At 54.0% G+C, this 27,714-nt stretch overlaps 1 protein-coding gene across 5 annotated transcripts in view; it reads left to right on the top strand.

Annotated features, from left to right (window-relative positions):
• Nucleotides 1-27,714, top strand: part of ACOT11 (acyl-CoA thioesterase 11) — a 52,587-nt gene that overhangs the window by 15,984 nt on the left and 8,889 nt on the right. For 3 of the 5 annotated variants that reach the window (XM_082429730.1, XM_082429732.1, XM_082429729.1), the window contains exons 2-15: nt 7,751-7,952; nt 8,938-9,007; nt 13,774-13,834; nt 14,602-14,700; nt 15,167-15,302; nt 16,752-16,908; nt 18,131-18,250; nt 19,685-19,829; nt 21,284-21,343; nt 22,171-22,233; nt 22,567-22,650; nt 23,682-23,815; nt 25,743-25,874; nt 26,498-26,624. In XM_082429730.1, the coding sequence (XP_082285856.1) occupies nt 7,814-7,952; nt 8,938-9,007; nt 13,774-13,834; nt 14,602-14,700; nt 15,167-15,302; nt 16,752-16,908; nt 18,131-18,250; nt 19,685-19,829; nt 21,284-21,343; nt 22,171-22,233; nt 22,567-22,650; nt 23,682-23,815; nt 25,743-25,874; nt 26,498-26,624 (1,527 nt within the window). In that variant the 5' untranslated portion in view covers nt 7,751-7,813. Of the gene's footprint in view, nt 1-7,750; nt 7,953-8,937; nt 9,008-13,773; nt 13,835-14,601; nt 14,701-15,166; nt 15,303-16,751; nt 16,909-18,130; nt 18,251-19,684; nt 19,830-21,283; nt 21,344-22,170; nt 22,234-22,566; nt 22,651-23,681; nt 23,816-25,742; nt 25,875-26,497; nt 26,625-27,512; nt 27,674-27,714 lie in introns of those variants that run through there. The other 2 variants (XM_082429733.1, XM_082429731.1) reach the window with 2 other exon arrangements.

Genomic DNA, 27,714 nt, shown 5'->3' with positions numbered 1-27,714 from the left:
CTTACGGAAGTGGAGAGGAGAGGGCAGAGTGCTCCAGGCAGAGGGGATGCCGTGAGAAGAGTCCAGAAGTGGGCAGTGGCCTGATGGGTATGAGGAACTGAGAGATGGCCAGTGTGGCTGGCGGTACGGGTGTGATCAAGACTGGAGGCGTGGCCGGCGATCTGCCGGGGGCCTCGTGGGTCTTGTCAAGGAAGTCCTCCTGTAAGCCAAACACTTTCATGGTTGAAAAGAGTCTTAGAGACTCTCTAGTTAAATGCTCCATTTGACAGATGAGGAAACTGAGGCACAGAAAGGTAAAATAACTCATCCAACGTCTCCTGGGGGTGATGAGCTGATACAAATTCCACTTATATTCAGTTTTATAGGAAGGCACTGAACTGGAAATGCCTCATGAAGCTCTACCTCCAAAGGAGGCAGGCTTAGCTCAGAATTTCAATTATGCCCCCAACCCCACTTCCCTTCTTTGACAGCTTTAGGGTCAGGGCAAGATGAGAAGGTTGGAGACCCTCCTATCCCCCTCTGTCCACACTGGGAGAGCACAAGAGCTGGCTGTCAGAAGGGGAGTGCCCACCGCCTGAGCAGCCTACCCCAGGCTGTGGGCTCTGGGTGGGGACTCAGGACACTGGCCTCTGTTCTCTCCTCCGTCACTGACCGGCTGTATGACATGGGGTAGTTTGCGTCCCCTCTCTGAGTTTCGGATGGAAGAATTTCTTCCATCTTCTCCATCTCCGAGTCCTATGGAAGTGCTATAGAGATATAAATGTGGGCTTTGGCTGGTAGGTCTGGGATTGTTTGTTTGTTTGTTTTGGGTCGTGCTGCATGGCTTGCAGAATCTCAGTTCCCTGACCAGGGATTGAACCTGGGTGACAGCAGTGAAAGCCCAGAATCCTAACCTCTAGGCCACCAGGGAACTGCCCTGGGATTGTCTTAAACTCCGTCACTTCTCAGGTGTTCAGAAGCAATGCACTGGCTCTCAGCCTTGGTTTCCTCATCAGTAAAATGGGTAGAATAACAGTGAGTTGTAGAATAGATATGAGAATTACTGAAATAATACGTATGGAAGCTCCTAGCATAGAACTTGGTCCATAGTAGGTGTTCAATAAGTGCTAACCAAATGAATGGCATATAGGAGGTGCTTAGTAAAAAATAATGGTTTAATTCTCTACCTCCCTCACCCCCAAATCTTGAAAAATGTCAAGTGCCAACACACCCTGTAGCTAGAAGTAAAATGAAGATGTGTGCATAGGGCACTGGAGACCATTATTTATCTTCTAGAATGAAGGTATGATCTGATTTGTATGACTATCAAAAGCCTATGGAACAGGCCACCGACGTCCTCCCAGTCCTCAAGCTGGCGTCACGGACGAGTGCATCCTCTTTTTACCCGAGAGTTTGGTTCTCACTACTGTCCTTTATAGCCTTGTCTACCAGGAATCTCAAGGCCAAATGCAGTTCTCTATGGCAGCATCTTTGTGCACCTGGATTCCTAACATAATCGCTCCTCCCTTATTTTGTTCTTTAGCTCTGTTTGCATTTTGGACCCCTATGTGTGTGCAGTCTGTGTGCATGTGCAGGCTGCCTCAGAGCCTTTTTTGGGAAGAAGACAGGGAATAGACTTGAAGGGGTGTTTAGGAGGTTGACAGATTCTCCTGCCTTGCTGGTGGGAAAACCACTGGGAGGCAGCTGGTCACTCTGAGAGCCTGGAGCCACCTCTGTGGGGACAGGGCACCAGCTTAGGCAGCTCCCTCATACTGCAGGAGTGCCTGGTTTTCATGAGGCCTCGTTGGCGGTGGGCCAAGGCACTTCTCCCTGCTGCCTGCCTGCCTTCCAGTTCCCACCCCCCGGGGAGAGGCCAGGCGGGAGAGTGGGGGGGGGGGGGCGCAGGGCCGTGCGGGGTCTTGCACCCTGCACTTGAATCCCTGCACCACTATTGCTGGCTTTTTGAGTTCTCACAGAACCTCTCAAACCGGCTACCGGTCTTGCCTCCTCATGGGGTTGCCATGAGGTTCTGGTGAACTCATACATGAGAAAATACTATGTAGACAGTCTGGTTTGAGCTCTGTTTAGGTGTCTCCCAGCTATATTTCTGTAGGAAGCCCAAACTCAGTTTATAATGCTAACCTAAGTCCTCAATATATGTGAACCACGTGGCAGACGTGTGCTAGGAGCTTTGAACACTTGATCTTGTTTAATTTCATCCCCACGATGACCCTGGATGTAGGTATTATAATCCCATTTTTACAGTTGAGGGAACTGTAGGTAGTCCACAGAGGTAGGCTGAGCAGCCTGCCTGAAGTCACACAAGTTAGTTGTGGAGCCGGACTTGAGTCCAGGCCAGGCTGATGCCCAAGGGCAGCCCCGTGTCATGGTGGGTGAGCTGAGCGGTCACCCAGGCCAGCTCCTCCTCTCCAGGGTAGGTGGGCCTCCCCTGCTCTAGGCCTGTTCTTTGAGATGATTCTTTTTTGTTTTTGGGTGCTTTGGGTCTTTGTTGCTGTGCGCGGGCCTTCTCTAGTTGTAGTGAGCGGGGCCTACTCTTTGTTGTGGTGTGCGAGCTTCTCATTGCAGTGGCTTCTCTTTTTGTGGAGCACAGGCTCTAGGCGTGCGGGCTTCAGTAGTTGCAGCACGCGGGCTCAGTAGTTGTGGCACCCAGGCCCTAGAGCGTGCGGGCTTCAGTAGTTGCGGTGTGTGGGCTCAATAGTTGTGGCTCTCAGGCTGTAGAGCGCAGGCTCGGTAGTTGTGGTGCACGGGCTTAGTTGCTCCACGGCATGTGGGATCTTCCCAGACCAGGGCTCGAACCTGTGCCCCCTGCATTGGCAGGCAGACTCTTAGCCACTGAGCCACCAGGGAAGTCCTTCAAGATGGTTCTTGAAGGCACTAAGATGTCTCTGCTGGCTGGTCTCTACATTTTCGCGCTAATCATTGGAGGCCACGCCCTTCTCCAGGGGTCTTCCTTGGTTTCTGGGGACTCCTTGGCCCCTCCCTCTGTCTGCACCCAAACAGGTACCTAGTACTTTCCCCACCTGCTTCCCTTTGCCCCGGCCACTCCCGTCCCTGGAGTCCCTGCTCTTCCTGCTTCCCCTTCCTGCTGTTCTGCAGTCCTCCCTGTACCTCAGATGGTCCTCGTCATCAAGTCTCAGCTCCTAGGCCGCCCTTGTCATCACCCTTCTCCTCTCCCATAGGCGTTTATTTGGCACCTGCTCTGTGCCAGGCCTGACTCCATCCCTGCCCTGTGGGAATGCCTGTCTGCTGGGGCAGGTGGCTCTGAAACAGTGACTGCACAGCTCGGTCAGTGCCGTGTGGAGACAGTAAGGCTGTGGGGGCCAGGGAGGCCCTAACTCTCCCTGGGGAAAAGGCGGGGGGAGGTGCTGAAGAGGGAGGAGGAGGAAGCAGTCACTTGGCAGGTAGCGCAGGTGAAGGGATCCTAGGCAGAGGCAGTGCCCATGTGGCAGAGGAACGGAGGTGGGGTGAGAGTGTGCTCTGAGGAACCGAGCGTGGTCTGGAGCTGGGAGAGCAGCGGCGGGGACAGTGGCAGGAGCTACAGAGTAGGGCCTCGATCCTGAGCACGGTAGGAAGCCATCGAGGAGTCTTGAGCAGGGTACATGCCTGCTCAGGCTTGCTCTTCAGAAAAGTCTGTGTGGTCCTAAGGCACAGAACGAAGTCCCAGTTGCAAGGACTGGGTCCAGCCTCCCTGCAAGGCAGGACGCTGTAGGTTGTGGTTGTCTAGTTGGTGGCTTTGGGTTTTGGAAAGATCCTTCCGGTGTTGCATAGAGGCCTGGAAGGAGGTGGAGAGCTACTGGAGGCCTGTGGACTGGCTGTGGAAATAACCCAGTGAGTGAGCAGTGCGGGGGCCTGAGCACATCAGGGCAGGGGGGCTAGCCTGAGAGTTTAAGGAGGTTGGGTCACTGAGACTTGGCTACTTGGGGGAGGGAGGAAATCCAGATTAAGTCTGTAGTGTGGGCCTGTTGTCAAATTGCCCAGAAGGAGCCCTGGCCGAGGGGGCTTTACCAGGACCAGCCTTTCCCTCTGTGTGCCTCAGTTTCCCCAGGTGTGAAGGGATTGAGCAAAGTGGCCTTTCTTGCTCTGACCCAGCAGTTCTGTCACACGACTCTGGCTGAGGAGAAGGGACACAGTGACCACAGTGTAGCCAGCTGGGGCCTAGTCTGGGATTATCGAATCTGGCCGGGTCTGTTACGGCTGGAAGCCAGCGCCTGGCATGGCTACCGTCTGAGAGCGCATGTCCCTGGCCCTTAGATGCCCTCCCCACCTTCGTGCAGGCTCTGTCCTCCCTGTCAGCTGTCTTGGCTCGGCCTGCCTGGCCACCCCAGGCCCTAACTCTGACCAGGGCCTCTGCTCTCCCCGTGACTGGCCCTGAGAGGAATGGCTCGGCTCTGGAGCCTTATTGGCAAAACCCTGCCTGGGCCACACACGCCCCTGCCTCCCGGGCTGGATGCCTGCCCACCATGGGATTAGAAGGAGGCCTGGCCTTGCCTGCCCTGACGTGGCAGACTGCCTTGGAGCCCAAGGAAGGAGTTGGAGTCTGAGAGGCTGTGCTTTGCCTCCCTGCCCATGCTCCAGCCGAGGGGCTCTGCACTCCTCTCTTTGAGGGAAGTGGCAGCACAGCACAGTGGGGCTTGTTCCTTAGCTTGCCTTGGGGGGAGTGGGGTGGGAGCTCAGCCCTGCTCGGAGTACAGTATTTCCTGCCTGACAGGTAACCGGGCTCCTTAGCTTCCTCATTGGAAAGCTCAGCTGGCCATGCCAGAGCCCTGCAGGATTAGATCCCAGAATCCGGGAATCAAGGGTGGGATATCTTGGGGACTGGCAGTCTCCCCCTGCCCCTGCCTGGTGAGTGACAGATGAGGTTCAGGAGGGGAGGGGCTTGCTCAGGATCACATAGCACCTGAGGGGCAGGGCTAGGATTTGAACTCAAGTCTGCCTCTAGACATTCCTTTACAAACCTTTGATGAGGTCCTACTGTGTGCCAAGTACTTCTTTTTTTAAAAATTTAATTCATTTATTGATTGATTTTTGGCTGCGCTGGGTCTTCGCTGCTGCGCATGGGCTTTCTCTAGTTGCGGCGAGCGAGGGCTACACTTTGTTGCGGTGCGTGGGCTTCTTATTGCTGTGGTTTCTCTTGTTGCGAAGCACGGGCTCTAGGCGCGCGGGCTTCAGTAGTTGCAGCACGTGGGCTCAGTAGTTGTGGCTCACGGGCTTAGTTGCTCTGTGGCATGTGGGATCTTCCCAGACCAGGGATCGAACCTGTGTCCCCTGCACTGGCAGGTGGATTCTTAACCACTGCGCCGCCAGGGAAGTCCCTGTGCCAGGTACTTCTAAGCATGAGCACTAGAGTAGGAGCTTCGCAAAGGATTGGCCCAATTTCTCTTATATGCTCAGTGTTTGGGGGAGAGTCCAATACAGAGGAGGTGCTCGGTGAATGAATGAGTGAATGAATGAATGAACAAATGGGTAAGGCAAAGATCCTGCCTCCAGGCATGTAGACTCCAATGGATGGGACTTTTGTTTTGCACAACAGGAAATAAGAGGCTGGTAGGAGTGGGTATTGGCTAGGTGGGAAGCAGAGAGGATTGGAATTCAGATGTCCTGACTGCTGGTCTAGGGCTTTTTCCATCCTCAGTTTCCTCATCTGTAAAATGGGATAAACGGTTTTCACCCTCTGCCTGCCTCGTGAGGATCCAGTGAGGCAGTAGACGAGAATAGGCTTATAAAGCAGGACATTGTGCTGGGGGCCTTCCCTGTGTGCACATACAGAACGGCCCAGAAACCACATGCTCTGCTTTTCTTCTGCCCCCTTACCCTCTGCATTTTGCCTCCCGCATTGCCCTAGCTTTCTCCAGGGCTTCTTTCTGGAATGTTCTGCCCAGAACCTCTAGCCATGGGAGGGGTGGGGAAGAGTGTGGGTGAACGGAGTCTGCCTGCCTCCTTCCTCTACCGTCTCCCACACCCAGAAAGCCAGCCACCCGCATCCACATCCAAGCAGGCCCCCAATGCACACCAGGCCGGAAATGCCTTGGCAGTGGTTACCATGGTGACGGGTCCTGATGCTTGGACTGCAGCGGCCTGGGAGCTGCCTGCAACAGCCTGGCAGCCTGGCACCCGCAGGCCCCCACCCAGGCTGCGAGCTCCTGGCGCAACTGCCCTCCTCTCTCTCTTTTTGGTCCCTAGCACTGAGCCTGGTACCCAGGGACTCTTGGGAATGAGCTGCCTGTCTGGGAACCCACAAGCTGTTCTGGGTCAGACTGGCTTGGTTCAAATCCCAGTTCTACCTCTTAGGGGGTCAGTGACCTAAACAAGTTAACTCCGTGTGTTTTGACTTCGCTGAATTAGCTACAGGATCCTTGTGAAGGGAGTTATCCAAATGGTATAGACTGCCAGAATGAGACCCATCCTTGCCCCGAGCCGTCACTGCCCCCATCCTGCAGCAGTGGCAGGGTCAACATCGGGTCATAGCACTCTTTGCTGCTGAATCCGCATCCAGGGCCCTAGATTCCTCATCTTGGGCCCCAGGAGGTCCTTCAGGCAGTGTAGTGTGGTTGGTAGGACCTAAGACTCTGTGGGTCACAGCTGGGCTTGGCACTTACTTGGGCTTCAGTTTCCTCATCTATTTTTTTTTTTTTTTTTATTGAATTTGTTACAATGTTGCTTCTGTTTTATGCTTTGGTTTTTTGGCCACGAGGCCCCCCCGCCCCCGACCAGGGATTGAACCTGCACCTCCTGCATTGGAAGGCAAAGTCTTAACCACTGGACCGCCAGGGAAGTCCCAGTTTCCTCATCTTTGAAATGAGGATAATAATGTACCTCTTTCAGAGGTTTGTTGTATGGATAAAATTTGAATTAGTACTTGTAAAGTGCTTAGACGAGTATCTGATACTTAATAAGCACTTTATAAATGTTAGCGGTGACTTATCATCACCACAATTGGCATTGGCCATGAAAATTGGAACCCCTATGCCTGTCCCTCCTGTCATTTTTCTCACGCAGGCAGGTTTCCCCACCTCTGTTCACAGTGTGATGAGAGAAAGCAGGCGAGAGAGATAGGATGGCAGTTTGGCTCCCCTTCCTCATCCCACCCCATCCAGGGGACTGCTAGGCACGTCCCACCTCTGCTGCCTGGCGAGTGAGACAAGCTGGGCCCTGGGCAGAAACTCCTCCTCTAAGTCATGAGTTTGAGGACTTTCTCTGCTGGTTCTCCAGCTGGCAGCTGTTCCAGCCCCGGTCTGGATCAGCCAGCTGGTCGGTGACCGCCCAGAGCCCTCCCGGTCAGTAGAGCTGATGACGGATGAGCACCCAGCAGAGATGCTGCTACTGATGTCATCTGAAGAATGAGGAGCCCAAGGAAGGGGCTCTTATAGGATGAAATAGGAGCAAATCCCCAGGCTTGACTGCTGTGGGGCTCACTAGGCCTCCCTGAAGAGTGAGGGGGAATCTTTCCAGAATGAAGGAGAATCTGAGGCAAAACTTGAATAAGCTGGCCCACCAGCTGAATTAATTCTCTGCTCCATCCCTCTCTCCCAGCCCCCTCCTTCGGGTCCAAGGTTATGTTAACACGGAATTGTTGGCCAAAAGGAAGCTGGGCATAAGGGCATCCAGAGAGCCCCTGGGGGTCTGAGACCCTGGGCTGGAAGGTTGTGGCCACTCTTGGAGTTGGGGTCTTATGGTGGGTGGCCCTGGGGTCTCTGGGACTGGCAGATCTGGGAGACCCTGCTGTGAGCTGACCGCCTGGTCTGTTCCCCAGGGCCTGGCCTCCGTGTTCTCCAACCGTGCATCCCGGAAGTCGGCCTCACACACTGGGAACAACATGGCAGAGGGCGAGGGCTACCGGAACCCCACGGAGGTGCAGATGAGCCAGCTGGTGCTGCCCTGCCACACTAACCAGCGCGGCGAGCTGAGCGTCGGGCAGCTGCTCAAGTGGATTGACACCACCGCCTGCCTGTCCGGTGAGGCCGCGCCCGGCACAGCTGCCCTCCCAGCCCCGGCACCACACACCCAGAGGAGGGGCCCCAGTTTTCAGAGACGGTTGCCGTCCCCGGGTGCCACCCTCCTCCCTCATCCCAGCCTTTGCTCAGGCTGCTCCACCTGCCTGCGATGCCCTCTTCAAGTTCTCCATGCTCTGCTCGGGCCCAGCCTCTTGCCCGGAGGCCCCCAGAGCTCTGAGTACTATAACCTAAGGTCCCTGCTCTGACACAGCGCAACCTTCAATGTGGCTGCTCCGGGACTGGCTGTGAGCAAAGCCTGTGGCATTGAGTAGAGTTGAGTGGAGCTGGATTGAGCTCATTTCGTTGCCTTGGGTGCCCCAGTATTCTCCAGCCCACAGAGAGTTCAGTCTGATGGGGGGGCCAGACAGGAGACTGACTGCCCCCGGCACTGTCTGATGGGAGCTGGGAAAGGGAGGTGGAAGCAGGGCTCTGGGAGAACAGACCAGAGGCTCTGCCCCAGCCCTGGAGGCAGAGAAGGGATTCTAGAAGGACTAAGGCCTGGGAGCACAGTCCTCAGAGAAAGAATGACTCAGGCAAGGAGATAGAGGTGGGTGAGGTTGACTGGACAGGGGTACGGGCACTCTAGGAGGTCAGGAAGTAGAATAGCATGGTGTGATCATTCATTCATTTGACAGGTGCTTGACAGCTGCTTATTGAGTATCTCCTGCGTGCCAGGCGCTGCTCCAGGACTGGGGCACAGCAGTGAACAAGACAGGCAAAAATCCTTGCCCTCAAGTGACATGCAGTCTAGCAGGAGGGAGAGGCACTAGACAGACAAAACCCAGATATGTAGGACAGGGTCAGGGTGTCGTCATCACGGTGAGGAAAGTAAAGAAGGGTGGGAGCACGGGCGAGGAGGCAGGCCTTAGCTAGGCGGTCTGACGTTTGATCAGAGGCCTGGGTCACGGGGAGGCTGCTAACGCGTGCTTTCTTCTCCTGACGCCAGCGGAGAGGCACGCTGGCTGCCCCTGTGTCACAGCCTCCATGGACGATATCTATTTTGAGCACACCATTAGGTAAGCGGCCCCTCCTGCCCTTCCTTCTGGTCTCCCCACCACGAGCCCAGAGCCCTTCCCCCATCTACTGCCTGCTCAGCCTGTGTGCTGCCTGGAACCTGCCTCAGCTGACTGAGGGCCTCTGCAGATGGAGAGGGGGCAGACTTTAGTGAGCAGTGACCCGTCTGCAAGGTCTCTGGGACAGCGATGGGCTAGAAGCTGCCCTGTGGCTGGCAGCTCCCTCAGCCAGGCTTGGAGTTGGGTGCTGCTGAGGCAGCATCATGGGGTGCTGTGTGACTTTGGGGAAAGCAGTCTCTTTCTCTGGTCCTCAGTTTTCTTATCTTCAAAATGGAAGGGGTTAGACTTGATCAGTGAATGCCTTTTTGAGCTTGGACATTCTCTGTGGGTCATTGGTCGTCAGACTGTAGGGAGGTCCCTAGATAAGGTGCCTTGGCAGAGCCTGACCCAGAAGTTTGGACCATTCAGCCTCTGCTCATGTACCCCCAGGGATGAGGAACTCATTACCTCCTGTTTTTTTGGGTTTTCGGGTTTTTTTTTTTTTTTTTTTTTTAACTGTCTGTACTGGTTAGAAGACTCTTCATTACACCGTGCTGAGCTTTGTCTCTGCACAGCTTTGCTGGGACCCAGGGAGCATGCTGAGCCCTCTGCCCAGGACAGGCTGCAGGGCTGCATACAGTGCTTTGGCCTCCAGGTCTGCTCTTAAACTATCAATGCCTAGGACATCAAGTGCCAAGGACTTATTTAGGACTTCCTGGTGCCCCATGAGTTGTGGTTAGGGGAAAAGTTTGGCTGGTCCCTGTATTCACTTATTTAGTCATTCATCACTGCTTGTGGACCAGGGCCCATGCTGGGTTTGGGGTCCACAAAGTCAACTGGAACATAGTCCCTGTGCCCCAGGAGCTCCCAGACTGCAAGGAGGCAGATATAGAAACATAATTTCAATTCAAAGCAGTGAATTCCAGGCTAATAATGATCTCTGCATATGGGTGCTTTGTAATACTCTTTCTAAATATCTTTTATTTTAGAATAGTTTTTTGATTTACAAAAACACTGTAGATAGTACGGAGTTCCCATATACCCCATGCCGAGATTCCCTATTATTAACATCTTACATTCGTATGGTACTTCTGTCACAATGAGCCAATATTGATGCGTTATTTGTAATGTCTTTTTAATTAACTTAAGTCCTCAGAACAACCCTATGAGGTCGTGGCTATTAGTACCCTCATTTTACAGGTGAGGAAACGGAGGCCCAGAGAAGTGAAGTAACTTGCTTAGAGTCATACAGCTGGTGGAGAACTCAGGATATACTACGAGCCAGGCAGTCTGGCCCCAGAGCCCTTGTTCTTAACAAACAGGCCTCATTGCCTATATGTCTGGGTGTGGGTATAGTGAGTGGCACAGAGAGTAGTCAAGGGTGGCTTCCTGGAGGAGGTGTTTGAGCTGGCTCCAGTACTGTGTGTAGTGACAATTTGTAGGCCAGTGGAGCCGTGTCTGGGCCAGCTCTGGGTCTCTGTTGCCAACATGGGATCTGGCACTTGGAGGAGCAAGGGATAGAGAAGGCTGGGGTGGGGTGTGTACATGATGGATGGGCACGCTGCGGGACCCAGTGGAGTAGAGGTGAGTCTGGGCAGAGGAGGGTGTGGGTGGGAGGAAAAGCTGGAGAGGATCCTGGGAAGGTAGACAAGCTGGAGAGGGGACTGGAGCATGACTGGTGGCCAGGAAAGGCCCGGCCATACCTGAGGAAAGCTGGGGAAGGTTTTTTTGTTTGTTTTTGCTTTTGCCATTTAAAAATATCTCAAAGGACTTCCCTTGTGGCGCAGTGGTTAAGAATGCGCCTGCCAATGCAGGGGACACGGGTTTGCGCCCTGGTCCGGGAAAATCCCACATGCCGCGGAGCAACTAAGCCCATGCGCCACAACTACTGAGCCTGTGCTCTAGAACCTGCGTGCCACAACTACTGAAGCCTGCACGCCTAGAGCCTGTGCTCCGCAACAAGAGGAGCCACTTCAATGAGAAACCTGCGTGCCACAACCAAGAGTAACCCCTATTCACCGCAACTAGAGAAAGCCCACACGCCACAACGAAAACCCAACGTGGCCAAAAAATAATAAATAAATAAATTAAATTAAATTAAATTCTAAAAAAAAATTTTTAAATATCTCAAAATGTATCTCTAATGGATAAGAACTTTTAAAAACATAATTTCAATACCACTACCACACCTAAAGAAAATGAACAATTTCTCACTAACATCAAATATCCAGTCAGCATTCAGTTGCCCACAATGTCTCATGAATTTGTTTTTATTTTGTTTTGCTTTACAGTTATTTTTGTTGCTCAAGTCAGGATGCAAATCAGGTTGCAATTGGTTGCTAGGTCTCTTAAGTCTTTTATTTTTTATTTTTTTGGCCATGCCTTGCGGGATCTTAGTTCCCTGACCAGGGATCGAACCCAGGCCCCGGCAGTGAAAGTGCCGAGTCCTAACCACTGGACCACCAGGGACTTCCCTCTTAAGTCCTTTTTTAACCCGTAGGTCCTACATCTCCCTGCAACACCCTCTCCATCTACCCCCTCCTCCCCCCTCCCTCTCCCTCTCTATCTGTTTTCCCTTGAAGTTTGTTTGTTTATTTGTTTAAATAAATAGATTTATTTATTTATTTTTGGCTGTGTTGGCTCTTCATTGCTGTGCACGGGCTTTCTCTAGTTGCGGCGAGCGGGGGCTACTCTTTGTTGCGGTGCACGGGCTTCTCATTGTGGTGGCTTCTCTTGTTGCGGAGCACGGGCTCTAGGCACACGGGGTTCAGTAGTTGTGGCTCGCGGGCTCTAGGGCACAGGCTCAGTAGTTGTGATGCACGGGCTTAGTTGCTACGTGGCATGTGGGATCTTCCCAGAACAGGGCTCGAACCTATGTCCACTGAATTGGCAGGCGGATTCTTAACCACTGTGCTACCAGGGAAGTCCCAAGAAGGTATTTTTTAATTAAAGTATGTATATTGCTTTTTAGACATATTGCAATTGCATACTTAATACACTACAGTATAGTGTAAATATATCTTTTATATGCACCAGGAAATCAAAAAAATTGTGTGACTCGCTTTATTGCGATATTTGCTTTATTGCCATGGTCTGGAACCAAATCCATAGTATCACTGTTGTATGAACTATTTGAAAGTAAGTTGCAGACATCATGACACTTCATCCCTCCATATGTCAGCATGCATCTCCTAAAAATGATAGTCCCCTATCTGACTATTAGAACTACTAAAAAAATAATAATAATAACAGAAATGAACAAGTCAGGACTTCCCTGGTGGCGCAGTGGTTAAGAATCTGCCTGCCAATGCAGGGGACACAGGTTGGAGCTCTGGTCCAGGAAGATCCCACATGCCACGGAGCAACTAAGCCCGTGCGCCACAGCTACTGAAGCCCACGTGCCTAGAGCCCGTGCTCCACAACAAAGAGAAGCCACCACAAGGAGAAGCCCATGCACCACAACGAAGAGTAGTAGCTCCGCTGGACGCAACTAGAGGAAGCCTGCGCGCTGCACTGAAGACCCAACACAGCCAAAAATAAATAATTAAATAATTAAAAAAAAAAAAAAGTCAGCACAGGGCAGCAAAGTGGCTCCCTCAGGGATTCTGATGTTCATCTGGACCTGGGAGTCATTCTAGAGGGACAGTTGCAGCTGGAAAGAGCAGGGCTAGGGTGGTCAGTAGAATCAGTCTAGAATCCTGGCTCTGTCCATCTTTAGCTGGGTGACCTTAGGCAAATGGCTTACCCTCTCTGATGCTCAGTCCCCCCTAAACCTACCTGCCAAACTTGTTCTGAGGTTCAAATGAGGTCGCACACAGTGCCTGGCACATAGTAGGTATTCTTTTTTTTTTTTAATTAATTAATTAATTAATTAATTAATTTATGGCGTGTTGGGTCTTCGTTTCTGTGGGAGGGCTTTCTCTAGTTGCGGCGAGCGGGGGCCACTCTTCATCGCGGTGCGCGGGCCTCTCACTATTGCGGCCTCTCTTGTTGCGGAGCACAGGCTCCAGACGCGCAGGCTCAGTAGTTGTGGCTCACGGGCCTAGTCGCTCTGCGGCATGTGGGATCTTCCCAGACCAGGGCTCGAACCCGTGTCCCCTGCATTAGCAGGCAGATTCTTAACCACTGCGCCACCAGGGAAGCCCAGTAGGTATTCTTTAAATGTTTTTATTTCCCTTCCTACCCTATGTTTATAGTATCTTGTGCTTAGTAGGCATTCAATAATTGTGGAATTCATTAATTCAGTAGGCCACTATTCATGGTCTACCTTGTGCCATGTGCAAGGACTTGAAGATTCAGTGGTGAGCAAAACAGACATGATCCTTGCCCCAGCAGAGCTTAAGGACTGTGGGGGAGACAGAGGTCAATTTGTTGGAAGAAGTGTTAGGAGGGTGAACCTTATGGGGCTCTGGGAGGGCAGGGAGAGATTTCCTTAGGAAGGACTGTTGAGCTGAGAGCAAAGAGAAGCTTGAGCATTCATTGGACAAGGGGGAGCGGGGGAAAGGGGGAGATGAATGACATCATGCCACTTCTCTTGCCCCAGCTTCCCCACCTGTAGAATGAGGTGCTAACACTGTCTTGCCAGCTTGCTTTGAGGACTCAGTGACGTGGTAGATGTGAATACGCTCCGTATGCCATGATGTTCTCCTGCCAGTTCCTATCAGCAGAGACCCCTGTTCTCTCCCTCTGTCCCCTCTTGAAAGGCCTACATCCTGCTTTTCTCTCCTCAGTGTTGGACAAGTGGTGAATATCAAGGCCAAGGTGAACCGGGCCTTCAACTCCAGTATGGAGGTGAGCAGGTGGGTGGGTGGGTTTCTACCTCCTCTTCATTCTCAGCCGCCAGCTCAGGCACACTCACACTCACACTCACAGTGCCCTGATTGAGGCAGCAGAGTTCTGAAACAGCTGGCAGGGTTGGGGGGATCCTAGGGCAATGTCCAATATCCATAACACAGAAGGGAAAACTGAGGCTAGGGAGGGGAAGAGATTCGCCCCAGGTCACCAAGCCATGTAGATTCCAATGTGAGCCTTGACTTCCAGCCTCCTGGGTCTTCACACCTAGTCTCAGACCCTCTTTTCAGCAGCCAGGTGGTCTCAGGAATGCAAGGAAGATAGCCACTGTGCCTGACCCTGAAGGCAGTGGTCTGGAGGAGGGCGCTGGACTTCCGTCCATTAGCTTACCTCCCACAGCCTCTGTCTGCACATCTGTAGAATGGGAACATGATTCCCTTGTGGCAGGGTTGTTGAAGGTTTAATGGGAGGACTCTTTGGGGATGCACAGGGCTCTGTGAGCTCTGGAAGAGGGCCTCATCATTCCCATTTTACAGATGAGGAAACTGAGGCCCAGAGAAAGGAAGTGACTTGCCCAAGGTGTCCCAGGGAGCCAGGGGCAGAATCAGAACCTACCCCAGGTCTCTAGCCCCCTGGACTTGGTAGGTGATACAGAAGCACCAGAGGCCAGGCCTGGGGTGGAACTTGCTGTCTCCACCTGCGGGGCCTCGGGTTGGTGAGCTCTGTTTCCTCCCTCCTCAGTCGTCCACCTTGCTCTTCCTCTCCAGGTGGGCATCCAGGTGGCCTCCGAGGACCTGTGCTCTGACAAGCAGTGGAGCGTGTGCAAGGCCTTGGCCACCTTTGTGGCCCACCGGGAGCTCTCCAAGGTAGGTGGCTACACCTGACAACCCGATGCTGCCGGACCACCTGGGTGCCTGTCTACGTGGTGATTCTGGGGGTTGGTGGAGAGGTAGAGGTGGAGGCACAGCAGGGAATCCCCAGAAGAAGGCCCACCCCGTGCTGTGGTTGAACCCCAGGCGCCTCCCCGCTCTGCTTTTCCCCACCTCTCCCTGTGCACCTCGCACCCCAGGATCCTCCAGTTCTCTCCATTGCCTCCCCTGTCCTGCATCAACACCCCCCATCCACAGTGCCTTTGCTGAAGAATGGGGACGGGGACGCTGGAGGATGAAAGTGATGTATCAGTCAGCAGGGAGATGGAAGATGGGGACAAAGAGGAGACAAAACTTGTAACCATCCAGCAGCCCCAGGCGTGAGATGGCCGTTTGGGGGACAGGCTCTCATGCTATTTCAGGAAACTTGTCCTGAGCACCCCCACCTCACCCCCTGCCACAGGTGAAGCTGAAGCAGATCACGCTGCGGACCGAGGAGGAGAAGACAGAGCACAGCGTGGCAGCCGAGCGCCGGCGCATGCGGCTGGTCTACACAGACACCATCAAGGACCTCCTGGCCAACTGCGTCATTCAGGATGGTGAGCGCCGTGCGTGGGGAGGGCAGCCCATGTCCTGCATGGCCCCCTCTGTCCTGGGCCCTTACTGAGCAGAGGGAGGAAGGGAGTCTCCTGGGGATGTCCGCCCACGGGTGGCCTCAGGCCTGGATGGCCCTCTTGCCTCAAGGTTCATTCAGGGAAAAGGGAGCGTTTGGACATCTCGCCCAGCTCCCAGGAGCCATGAAGATGGAGCTGGGACATACAGAAAACACTTTTAATCTGCTAAATGCATTTGGGTCTCTAGGAGTCAAGGTATTTGGGAAGGTAGTGTTGAGCTTGGCCTTGAACCCTAGGACTTTTAACAAAGCAAATAGATAGGTAGCTAGCTAGGTAGGTAGATAGAGATAGGTGTAGGCATAGAGATAGAGTAAAAAGCAAGACTCTCTTCTACCCCAGAACCAAGGCTCCCTCCAGAGGCAGCTACTGTTCATCATTTGGGGACATCTTTCCAGAAGTATTCTCTGCATATTTAAGCATACTACCTACCAGTTTGCCCTCTCTTTTTACCCAAAAGTAAACATACAGTACATACTGTTCTGTATCTTGCTCCTTTCCCCTTAAAAGCATATCTTGGAGAGTGTCCTGTACCAGCACACAAAGGTCTGCTTTGGACTGGGAGGATTTTGACAGGTGGAGAGGTGAGGCAGGGTTTTCTGACAGAGGGCACAGGCTGGGCAAAGGCCTAGAGGGGTGACCTTGGATTTGTTCACTGATGTCCAGAACACTAGAATGCAGAGCCATCCTTGAAACCTAAAGGAGGCAATTTTAGGACCAACCAAGGGTAGTTCAGCTGCCCAGAGTGGAGAGAGAGCAGGCAGAAGTAGCAAACACCAGTGAAGGCAGTGAGCTGTGCTCTGAATTCCGTGTGCTGTTATTTATGCTGGGCCCGGAGGCCGTGGCTGGGCAGGCCCAGCTCTTCCTACAGTTGTCAAGGCCCGCTGGAACCATCCATCCCACTGCAGCCCCTGTAGATCCCTCCTGTCTTGACAGCCCTTCTACCCAAGCATCAGTCCAAATGCCTGAGCCTGGCATCCGGGCCCTTGGCTGACCACTCAGCCTCATCTGGTGCTGTCCCTTTACTTGCCCTCAGCTCCAGCTAAGCCAAGGCCTCGTTGCTCCCTGTGACTGTCCTGCCTGTCTGGTCTCCAGAACTTGGCTCAGGCCTTCAACCTCCCCTCTTCCCTGCCTGTGGCATCTCTGAGCAGCCTGCAAGCTGGGTGAAAGGCTACCTCTTTCACAGGCCTTCCCTGATGAGCTCTCTCCCCCCCGGGAGATGGGAGATGCACGGCACCTCCTGGGTGCTGAATAAATAAAAGAATCTGTGTGGGGTGGACTGGTGGGCATGGGGGTCCTGGGCTGCCCATGGGGAGGGTCTGCCCTTGGGAATTTTCTCACCTCCCCGCCTCCCTCCCTCTGCGCCTCTCTGGTCAGATCTGGAGAGCAGAGACTGTAGCTGCATGGTGCCAGCCGAGAAGACCCGAGTGGAGAGTGTGGAGCTGGTCCTGCCCCCACACGCCAATCACCAAGGCAATACTTTCGGGGGCCAGATCATGGCCTGGATGGAGAACGTGGCCACCATTGCAGCCAGGTGAGGGCAGTGCCCTGCCTGTGCCTCCCCTCCTTTCTCCTCCTCCTTCCCTCGGCCAGCTCCCTCTGCGGGAGAAACCCCAGCTTGGTACTGGCATTCAAGGCTTCAGAAGCTTGGCTGTTCTTTCAGGGTAATCTGGGGCCTTCAGACCCAGAGAACCAGAGAGGAATGATTTTCTGTGAGCTCACCATTCCTTCCATGGTTCCCATCATGGCATGGGAAATGCCAAGCCCCCCGGCTGGCACCAGGGCCTCCCCTTGCCCTGGCCCTGCTCGCTTGCTTCCTGGATCTTAACACTTCTTGCAAATCAAGCCATTTGCCTTTCCCCTTCCCATCCTCCATGCTCCCATCCCCTATGCTCCCATCCCCTGCCTTCACTCCTGGCTGACTTCCCACCATGCCAACTCCAGTTTTCTTTGTCTGCTAAAATCCTGCCCATCTCCTCCATGAAGCCTCTTTGACTGTTCCCTTCCCCCTAGAGGTGGAAATAATTACTTCCTTTTCCTATAACCTCTGTGCCTGTCCGGGTCTTGTTCTGCTCCAAGTATCGGGGCTTTTTTTTATAGTTATGATAACTGACATTCACTAACTGACACTCTCATACCTCCATGACTTTGTACTTGCTGTTCGCTCTGCCATGAGTGCCCTCCCCAACCCACGTTCTCCTCAGCCAGGCAAATTCTTCCTCACCCTTTAGAGACCAGCTCCAATGGCCCCTCCTCTGTGTTTAACCTGTGGACACAGTACATAAGCAATGCTATTTTGGGCAGCCCAGGCTATGAGAATAATAAGATCTCAGAGGAGGGTCAGAGTGTGGATAGTCAGGGAAGGCTTTCTGGAGGAGGAGTACTTCATCTGGGCCTTGAATGACGAGTAGCATTGGGTAAGGCGAGGGCTTCCAGATAGTAGGAACAGCAGGTGCTAGGGTGTAAAAGTTCGAAGGAAAAGGTTTACCGCGAGCCCTGACCTTTCCTATGTCACCTCAAATTCAGCTTTTTTCCAGCTACGCACGTAGACCTCAGTATTCTAAGCTGTGATATTGGACTTTAGTTCTCTTCCTCTGGGCAGAGCTGTCACTGGGTTGGGTGGGAGTGGGTGGGCCAGAGGGTGGTACATGTGGTTCTGGGCTGGGTCTGGGGGCAGCAGGAGAAGGCTGGCCCAAGCCAGTGGCTGAAGCACTGGAGGCATTTGTCCTGTCCCCCTGACCCCCCACCTCTTCCAGCCGGCTGTGCCATGCCCACCCTACGCTGAAGGCCATTGAGATGTTCCACTTCCGGGGCCCATCCCAGGTTGGGGACCGCCTGGTGCTGAAGGCCATCGTGAACAACGCTTTCAAGCACAGGTGTGGGGCTGGGATGGGTGAGATGGGGCCTCTTGGGGTTGAGGGCTCTTCCTGACCTAAGAAGGGACCTTACCACAAAACTGCAGGAACCGTTTCCCCTGTAGTTGAGGTCTATGAGATCTGAACTCTGCCTGGCTGCTGGGTCCCTTTACCATCACCAAGATTCAGCTCTGATGTTCCTTCTCTGGCCTCCCGAGCCCTGTGCCTGCCGCCGTCACAGGTCACACCATGTGCTTGGGGTGTCTCTGTCTCTCTCCCCGGCTCCTGTCTCTGGTCCTGCCACACTGTGTGTGCTCAGGTCACAGGGCCACCTCTTGCCAGTGTTCCCTTGTTTATCAAACCCTTTCCCACCCTTTTCCTAAAACAGCAGTTAGTTCCCAGAGCCCTTACCTTTGGAATGAATTCTGATACCCCCATGAAAGCTTTTTGGTGATTTCAAAGATTTGGTCATTTTCAATGATAGCATAGTTGTTAAAAGTGAGGGATCTGGAGCCAGGCTGCCTGGGTTCAAATTTGGTTCACGGCTTATCAGCTGTGTGACTTTGGGCAAGTTACTTAACCCCTCTGAGTCTCAGTTCTTTCACTTGTGAAATGGGGCTCACCACAACTACCTCATAGTTGTGAGGATTCAATGAGGGGTTACTAGTAGAATGCCAGAGAAAACGTTCAGTGAAGGTCAGCCATTCCTGCTGCTTATTATTATTTTTAAAATTATTATTATTATTTTACTATTCACAGTCTGACTAGCACACATTCTACTGTCATGCAGGGGGAAAGCCCTGAACTAGGAGCTGTGAGGCCTGGTTTCTAGTGCAGAATTCTCTTCCTGACTGTTGTGTGACCTTGGGCAAGTTAGTGCCCTGTTCTAGGTCTTGATTTCCCCATCTGCATAATGTCCACATTCTGGGATCATAGACCTTCCTAAGTGAGGGGGAATGGAGGTGGCTGCTATTTTATAATTCATAAAGACAGTCGGAGATACAGAAACAGCAGCAACGGAGCTGTCAGGAGCACGGCTATGGCTATTAAAGTGCTGGTGAATAGGTGTATGATGAACATTTTCTCAAATTAGGCTCTGCCCCTCCACCTCCTTTCTTATGTCTTTCCATCACCCTTTGCAGTTTACGTGACGTATTTTATATAGATGTTTGTTGCCCCATCCCCTATCTGTTAGCCCATGAGGACCTGGACTGGACCGGTTTATTCATTTCTGTGACCCCAGTGACAAGCACGGGGCCAGGGGTGCAGTGGGCACTCTGTGAACATTGTTGAAAGGGAACAGTTCTGGGTTTCCTGCCCATCAGACTCTGATCTGGGCTGTGGGAGGAACTGCAGGAGTACGTGTGTGCATCTGTGCATGTGTGCGTGTGTGTTGGGGAGGGGGTGGCCTCGGGAAGGTCTGTCCAGCTGAGACCAGCCCTCCATCCCCCTCAGCATGGAGGTGGGCGTGTGTGTGGAGGCCTACCGCCAGGAGGCCGAGACCCAGCGGCGGCACATCAACAGCGCCTTCATGACCTTTGTGGTCCTGGATGCAGATAACCAGCCTCAGATCCTGCCCTGGATTCGGCCCCAGCCTGGGGTGAGTGCCCCACCGCCAGCCCCCCTCCCTCTCTGCCCAGGGTGGTAGGACTGGGGAGTGGACCCAGCTCTGTCCTTCTGCTGGGGCATAGCCAGCCCCGAGTGCCCTGGTCTAACCCGCCCCCGGGGAGGCTCCCTGTGCAAGGAAGGCACCCTGTGCTTCCTGGAAGAACTCAGACCACGTGCCGGGCGTTAAGAGGCATTCATGAGCCTGCAGAGCTGTAAGAGCACTGGCTTTGGGGTCAGAGGTGGGTTGGAACCCCACCTTGGCCACGTTCTAGCGGGTGCCCTCTGCGAGCTTTCACTCCCCATCTGTAAAGAGGGTGTATCTGCAGTTCCTGCCTCTCAGGGCTGTTGGGGAGATACTGACCTTGCTGCGGGCTGAGTAAGTGGCGACTGCTCTGACCACGGTGACAGGGGAGCAAAAAGCGTAGGAATGAGAGTCAGGGACCTGGGTTCAAGGCTGGCTCTAAACAATGTTCCCTTGCGCCTCCTTTGGACCAGGCTCGGGCTTGCTTCTGGGGAGCCAGGTAGTGACCTTGGAGAGGTTGCTCCTTCTCTCCAGGAAGGTCACCCACCCTGCCCGCCCACCTCACAAGACTGAGCATGGGCTGAGAAGACCCCCGCTCCAGAGCTGGGCGTTCGGCAGTCAAGATGGGTGGTGGCCGGAGGAGCAGGGAGCCTGGCAGGTGGTGGGACAGTGGACAGTCCACGAGGCCCTTTCAGGCCTTTGCCACTTAATGTTCACGAGTGGGGAGACATTAGAAGTAGTGGTTCAGAGGGTGGGCTCTGGGTCAGGCCATCTGGGTTCTGTTCCTGGCCCCACTCCTTAGCCCTGTGACCTTGGCTGAGCCACTTAGCCTTTCCGTGCCTCAGTTTCCTCCTCTGTAAAATGGGGATAGTACTGGGAGTTCCCTGGTGGCCTAGTGGTTAGGATTCTAGGCTTTCACTGCCGGGTTCAGTCCCTGGTGGGGGAACTGAGATCCTGCAAGCTGCACGGTGCAGGCAATTAAAATAATAAAATGAAATGAAATGAAATAAAATAATTGGGGATAGTACTAGTGCCAACCTCAGAGGGTTGTCATAATGCTTAGATGCAGCTTTGCATGGAAGACACTTCAGAAGCATGCCTGCCCATAGCAAGTGCTCAATAAATGTGGGTTCTTAGCGTTGTAAGTGCCCTTTGGGGATCCCCTTTTACGGAGGAGGAAGCAGGTACAGCGAGGGCAGATGGTGTACCCAAAGTCACTCAGGGAGCCTCAGGGGAAGCTGGGGCTGGAGCTCAGTGACCGGGCACTGTCCTGTGCAGGCTGCCCCAGTGAGATCTGAACTTCACTTTAGGGCTGCAGGGAGGGTCTCCTTGGGCCCTTTGGGGAAGGGGGCAGGCAGTAATGGGGGTGGGGGCAAGCTGTTTGTCCCTCCTGCACCACAGTCTGTCTCTGCTCCTCTCCCCAGGATGGCGAACGGCGGTACCGAGAGGCCAGTGCCAGGAAGAAGATCCGCCTGGACAGGAAAGTGGGGGCCGGGCGGTGGGAGTGGACATGGCTCTAGGGCTTCCCTGTCTGCTCCCTGGCCCTGGGAACTTGTGCTTCTTCGGTGCTGCCCCTGGGCTGGGCCTTTACATCCAGGCAGCCTCTGGTCTTGGCCTCATGACACAGTGGTCTTACTGGCCCCTTGTACAGGCGAGGACACTGAGGACAGAGGGATTAGGTGGCCACGGGCACTCAGATAGGAATGATGGGCAGAATGAGAATTTGAACCTGGCCAGGTGTAGCCAATTTTACTTCCTGTGTTCCTCCCATTGACTCTGATGCCCGTTTGGCAGATGAAGAAAGAAAGGCTCTGAGAGGAGATGCAATTGCTTAAGAAGCAAATCCAGGTGTGAATGACTCTGCTGTGAAAGCACTTTACAAACCTGAAAGGGCTGTCAACACACCAGGATTCACCATCCGATGTTAATAAGAAAGATGTGCATAAATGGAGGGTTTACCATATGCCAAGCACTGTTCTCCCTGTGATGACCCCATGAGGAGGCAGGTGTGACCACTGATCCCATCTTACAGCTGAGGACACTGAGGCATAAGAGTGAGGTCGTTTTAGCCAGAGTGAAGTCTCTCAGCAAGGGTGCTGGGGGTCTGCACCTTTCCCCCAGCCCGCCCCCGCCTCTGAGTGTGTATGTCCTCAGCTGCTGTTTTCTGTGTGCCCATCCAGTCTCCCTGGCCAGACAGGAGTCTCTCCCAGGCCGCTGGGCTGAGCACAGGGCCTGGCACACAGTAAGCCAGCAGCGAAGTCTGTGGGCTCCCAAGGGACCAAGGTTGTTGTCTTCCCTCTCTCCCAGGAAGTACATCGTGTCCTGTAAGCAGGCGGAGATGCCCCTCTCTGTCCCCTGGGACCCTAGCAACCAGGTAAGGCCTTCTGCCCTGAGCCGACCGTTCTCAGGCCCGTCGGGATCCCCGATCCTCCCCTCTTGTGAGCGGGTTTGGAGGTAGGCCCGGAGGGGATGGGATACTGCTGCCGCAAGACTGGCACAGGTAGCCAAGGGCTTTCCTGTGTCCCCTTGCTTGGCAGGAGGGAGCTGGGGCCCCAAGAGGAGTAGGCGTCTGCCAAGCCCCGGCCTCCTTTCCCAAAGCCAAGGGCTCCTTCCTTCACGTCCAGTTTCCTCTCCCCGCCCCAGCGCAGCCCGGCACGGAGCCCCCGAGGAAGGCGGAAGTTGAGGCTTCTCTGTGTGCTCTGTCCAGGTGTACCTGAGCTACAACAACGTCTCCTCCCTGAAGATGCTCGTGGCCAGGGACAACTGGGTGCTGTCCTCAGAGATCAGCCAGGTAGCTGACCCCACCCTCCCAACTGTCCTTCCTCCTCGGAGCCACCAGAGGCGGCTGACCGCGAGCCACAAAAACCCTCTCAAAGCACTCCAGTCAAAGGGAGATTCCCTAAAAGGAGCTGGATGAGGTCATGAAACCAGCCCAGTTATAGAAGCAAACCTGCCCCCCAGGGCCTGGAGTGGGGGTCCCCCACTCCGTATCCTCTCCTGCCCACCCACCTTCTTGCCCCCCATTCATCCTCCCCCACTGCGTCCTCCCTCTCTCTGCTCCTTCTACAGTGAGGCGCTGCTGGGATGGGGGCCTGGGGCAAGCGCGGGCTGAGGGAGGACTTGAGCTCTGCCACTTTTGCCTGTGACTTTAGGGGGCTGGATGGGCACCTGGCTCTGAGGATTCATTCTGTGGTTGTGTCGGCCCCTGCTTCTTTACCTTCTTTTAAAAGTTTTTTTCCACATTTAAAAAATTGGGGTATAATTTACATGTAGTAAAATTTTCCCTTTTTAGTGTACAATTCTACTAGTTTGGAAAACACATAAAGTTACAGAATCACTACCATAATCAAGATACAGAACATTTCCATAATCCCCCCAGTTTCTCTCATTCCCCACTGTGGTCAAGCCTCTTCCCACCCCCAACCCCAGGAGACCACAGATCAGTTTTCTGTCCCTTTAGTTTTGTCTATTTTGAGAATGTCCAATACGGGGAGTCATACAGTATATAACCTTTCAATCTGACTTCTTTCTCTTGGCACAAGGCCTTCACTCGTGTTGAGTGCTTGTTTGAGTTTGTTCCATTTCGTAGTGAGTACCATTCCATCCTGGGCTTATGCATGCAGTCACTGCTCCTTCAGACACCTTCCCATCCACTTGCGCTGAATCTCCCATTTTCATGGGAATGCGACCGAGGCTCAGAGAGGTTGAGTCGCTTGCTCACAGTTACACAGCAATCAGTCGCAGCCCTGAGCTTCCAGCCCCGGTCCCCAGCACAGGCTGAGGAGGAGGCGCGGGAACGAGGCTGCCCTCTGGCCCATGCAGGTCCGCCTGTACACTCTAGAGGAGGACAAGTTCCTCTCCTTCCACATGGAGATGCTGGTGCACGTGGACGCCGCCCAGGCCTTCCTGCTGCTCTCAGACCTCCGTCGGAGGCCCGAATGGGACAAGCACTACCGGTGAGGGCAGCGGGGTGGGGCGGGGGAGGTGGGCCCTCAGGTGTCTCCTCCTGAGCCGTCCCCCCACTGTGCTCAGCCCCTGCCGGCCTTTAGCAGGCAGGATGGGGGTGGGGCACTTGGTTATGTGTTAGGTGAGCGTCAGAGTCAAGGGTAGTCTGAGCCCTCAGGGAAGGGAGTGAGCCTGGAATTGGAGTCAGGGGCCTGGGTTTAAGTCTTGTTCCTGGCCTAACTGTGTGACCATGGACAAGTCATGTCTTTTCTGGGCCTCAGTTTCCCTCCTCTTAAAATGGGTACTTGAGGTGTGGGTTGTAGATTTGCACCCAGGGATAGATCAGTGATTTTCAAAGCGTGTTCTGTGGAGTTCTGCCTTCCCAGAGGGGGCTCAGGGACTGCTTGGGGTGGTAGTTGGAAGTGGAGGGGGTGGGTGGGAACCCCTCGGGTGGGAACCCCTCCCAGACTCAGGGTAACTCAGAGAACGGCCAATTTGCTGAATTTACCAAGTTTGCCAGTTCTTCGTATGGATACGTACATGAATGTATATGAATGTTATTTTTTAATGTAGTGAGTTACTGAATATAAATGTTATTCCTATAAATGCATTTGTTCCCCAAATTTATTGATTCTCCATGTAAGTTTTTGCTTAGGAAAATAGCCAGAATTTCAGTGTTTAATATGGGAATGTTAAAGTTGAAACTGGTATTTTTTCAAATCCCTTTCAAGTCATTTTCTGTTATGCCAACACCCTCCTTTGGGGGTTCTTTGATCATTTCTCCAATGGCTTATTAAGAGGAGCCTATATTCCTGAGTGTATCCATAAGGAGGGTCTGTGTATCCGGAAATTCAGTAAGCAGGTCATTTGGTGAGTTGATGTTTGACAAATTGGCCTTCCCCTACCTTCCCCCATCTCTGTTCACCAAAGCAGGCCTGCTTGTAGCTGTTCACACACAGGCTTTCTGCATAAGGTTTCTTTGCAAAAAAGGGCTGCGTTGCTTTAAAAAGCCCTGGTCTAGGTTGGCCCCAGGCCTGCTGGCCATGCCATCCTGGAAGCCTGAGAGGTGATTTGGTGGTGGATGTTGGGGAGAAGGGGTTGGGCATGTGGTAGGAAGGCTTCTTGGAGGAAGCGGGCTGGTGTGGGCCTTGAAGGCCCAATCAGATCTTGATGCTTGATGGGATTGGGGGGCGTGTCCTGAGGGGAAGGGAGGCCCTAGCAGCTTTCCTCCACCCTGCCCACAGCTGCCTTGTTCCTGAGGCAGCTTCCAGGGTAGGTGGGAGAGCAGGGAAAAGATGGCAGGTCTGGACATGGCTGTGCGTGTCTCTGCGTGGATGTCCTTTTGTGTGTGTGCGTGTTGGTGTAAGCCTACGTGTGTCTACCTGGGCACATGCGTGCAGTATGCCCGGGCCTGAGGGGCACAGCTCTGGCGCCCAACAGCCCAAGCACGTCCCACACCTGTTTCCTTATTAGCTCTGTGGCCGAAGGTGAGTTATTTCTCTGAGTCTCAGCCCCCTCATCTATAAAATGGGGATACTAAGAGTACCAACTGCATGGGCTGACGTGGGGTTAAGTGAAATAGGACCCATAACGCTCTTAGAACAGTGTCTGGCACACAGTGGGCGCTCACTAAATATTCAGTACAACTACTAAAGCATCACACATCTGTGTAGTGTGTGTGCATCGGTGGGTGTCTATCTGTGTATGTGTGCACATGTGTGCCCACGGGTGTGTGTTCATTTGCTTGTGTACGTGTCTGTGTGCCCGTGTGTGTGTTTATCTTGCCAGCCTTTTCTGCCCTCCTGTGGTCCCTGCTGAGCAGTGTTGGGGGTGAAATATCCCCCAAGCATCTGCTCAGGGCAGCTGAAGCACGGGAGGGCCTGGGTCAGACCTGCTCTCACACGAGGAGCTGGTGTGATGCCCGTGGGTTTTGTACAGGAGCGTGGAGCTAGTGCAGCAGGTGGACGAGGATGATGCCATCTACCACATCGTCAGCCCCGCCCTCGGCGGTGACCCCAAGCCCCAGGATTTTGTGATCCTGGCCTCTCGGCGGAAGCCTTGTGACAACAGGTGCGTGCCTGCCTTCTGGGGTGGGAGGTGGGCAGGGCTCATCTTCCTCCCCAGGGAGGGGACAGCAGCCTAGAGTCAGCCCTCTGCTTCCTACTGGCCGCAGTGGTCTTGCTGTGGGTAGGATGGAGGACATGGGGATGCATGGCCCCTCTAGTCACTCATGCTCTAAAGCGGGGTGGTCTCTGTCCCTGGGGTAGTGAGGGCGCCTTGCCCCAGGCCACAGACGGGCCAGTTCTCACATGGCCAACTCCTTGGCCTCCGGCCTCTGAAGGCCCCGTGTTGGCTGAAGGGTGGTGAGGCTGTCAGCTGTGCCATGGTGGGGATGCCGGAGAGACGGCATCACTTCTGCTAGAGACAGGCAAAAAGATGAAGCACAAAAACCCCAAAGCGCAACACTGCTTCCTGAGTGTCTGCAGTGGAGGGGCTTTTCCAGAAAGTCCACGGTGCAGTCACGCTGGCTCCTGGTGAGTTCAGAGCTGCTAACCCACAGGCATCTCCTCTTTCCAGCTTGGCCCAGAGCCAGGCTCTGTGTGCCTCAGACTCTGGATCAGTGCCAGAGGAGGGCTCTGGAACCAGGCCCTCACCCTCTCCTGTGTCCCCTCCACACCCTTCCTCCATTCCAGGGACCCCTATGTCATTGCGATGAGGTCAGTTACGCTGCCCACGCACCTCGAGACCTCGGAGTACAGGCGTGGGGAGACCATCTGCTCAGGCTTCTGCTTCTGGCACGAGGGGGACCAGTTGACCAAGGTGAGGCTGGGTGTCTCCTTTCCCCCTCCCACCCAGATTCACCCCAAAGCCACACCTGTGTCCAGAGCTCAGCACTGTCCAGCTCAGATAGTTCCAGACCCAGGCTCCCCTGCCCATCAGCAGTCTCTCTCTTCCAGCTCAGGGGAGCCTAAGAGTGTCAGGGGCTGAAAATAAGCCTTCATTAAGACCTAATCTGTGCTAAGTCTGAGGCCACTGCAGGGTCTTGGAAAAAGCACTGGACACAGAGGGCAGAAGCCCTGGGCTCTGATCTAAAATTCTATCTCCTCATTTACTTACTGTCTAGGAAGGCTTTATATGGCTCTCAGGGCCCATAAAACTCAGCAGGGCAGTCAGTGTTAACTAAAGCGTAGGGGAGAAGGCTGAGTGTGGCTGGGCTGGGGATACCCATTGCCCCTTCCTCAGCTCACAGCGGCTCGGAGATCCCCCCGAGGCAGGGACTTGGACAGTGCTAGCTAACTTAATACATCTAAACTGACGAGCTCCTCAGGGCAATCCTTGGGCTTATTCTAACTTGCGAATGGCCCTAGAGCACCTTCATTTAAAAGGGATTCCGTGCTGGGCTCTGGAGACCCAGCCCCGGTCCTCCAGGGCCTCCTGGCTGACAGGGGAGACACGTGATGACAGTAGTGTGTGGTGACAGAGGGAAGCCAGGGTTGTCAGCACCCGGGGTGGGGGTGAGGGGTCGGGGGAGACCAGCTGGAGGAGGTCACACCCGCCAGTCACGCAGTCTTCTAAGGCCCCAGGTGCTGGCTGGTATTTGCTGCCTTCCTAGCAGGTGACAAGGCTGCCTTCCGCCCGCCTCATGTGCACTCAGCTCCCACCCCTCCCACTGCCCAGCCTCCCTGAGTGTGGCTTCCCATCCTGCAGGTGTCCTACTATAACCAGGCCACCCCAGGCTTTCTCAAGTACGTGACCACCAATGTGACTGGCCTCTCCTCTGAGTTCTACACCACCTTCAAGGCTTGTGAGCAGTTCCTCTTGGACAACCGGAACGATCTGGCCCCCAGCCTCCAGACCCTCTAGGCATCTTCAGTGGCCACCTCACGCCCAGCTCCCACTCCATCCTGCC

This window comes from Balaenoptera physalus (genome assembly GCF_965194825.1).
Source record: "Balaenoptera physalus genome assembly, chromosome: 1".
In the NCBI taxonomy this organism is placed as follows: domain Eukaryota; kingdom Metazoa; phylum Chordata; class Mammalia; order Artiodactyla; family Balaenopteridae; genus Balaenoptera; species Balaenoptera physalus.
This window is presented reverse-complemented; position numbering and strand designations above follow the sequence as displayed.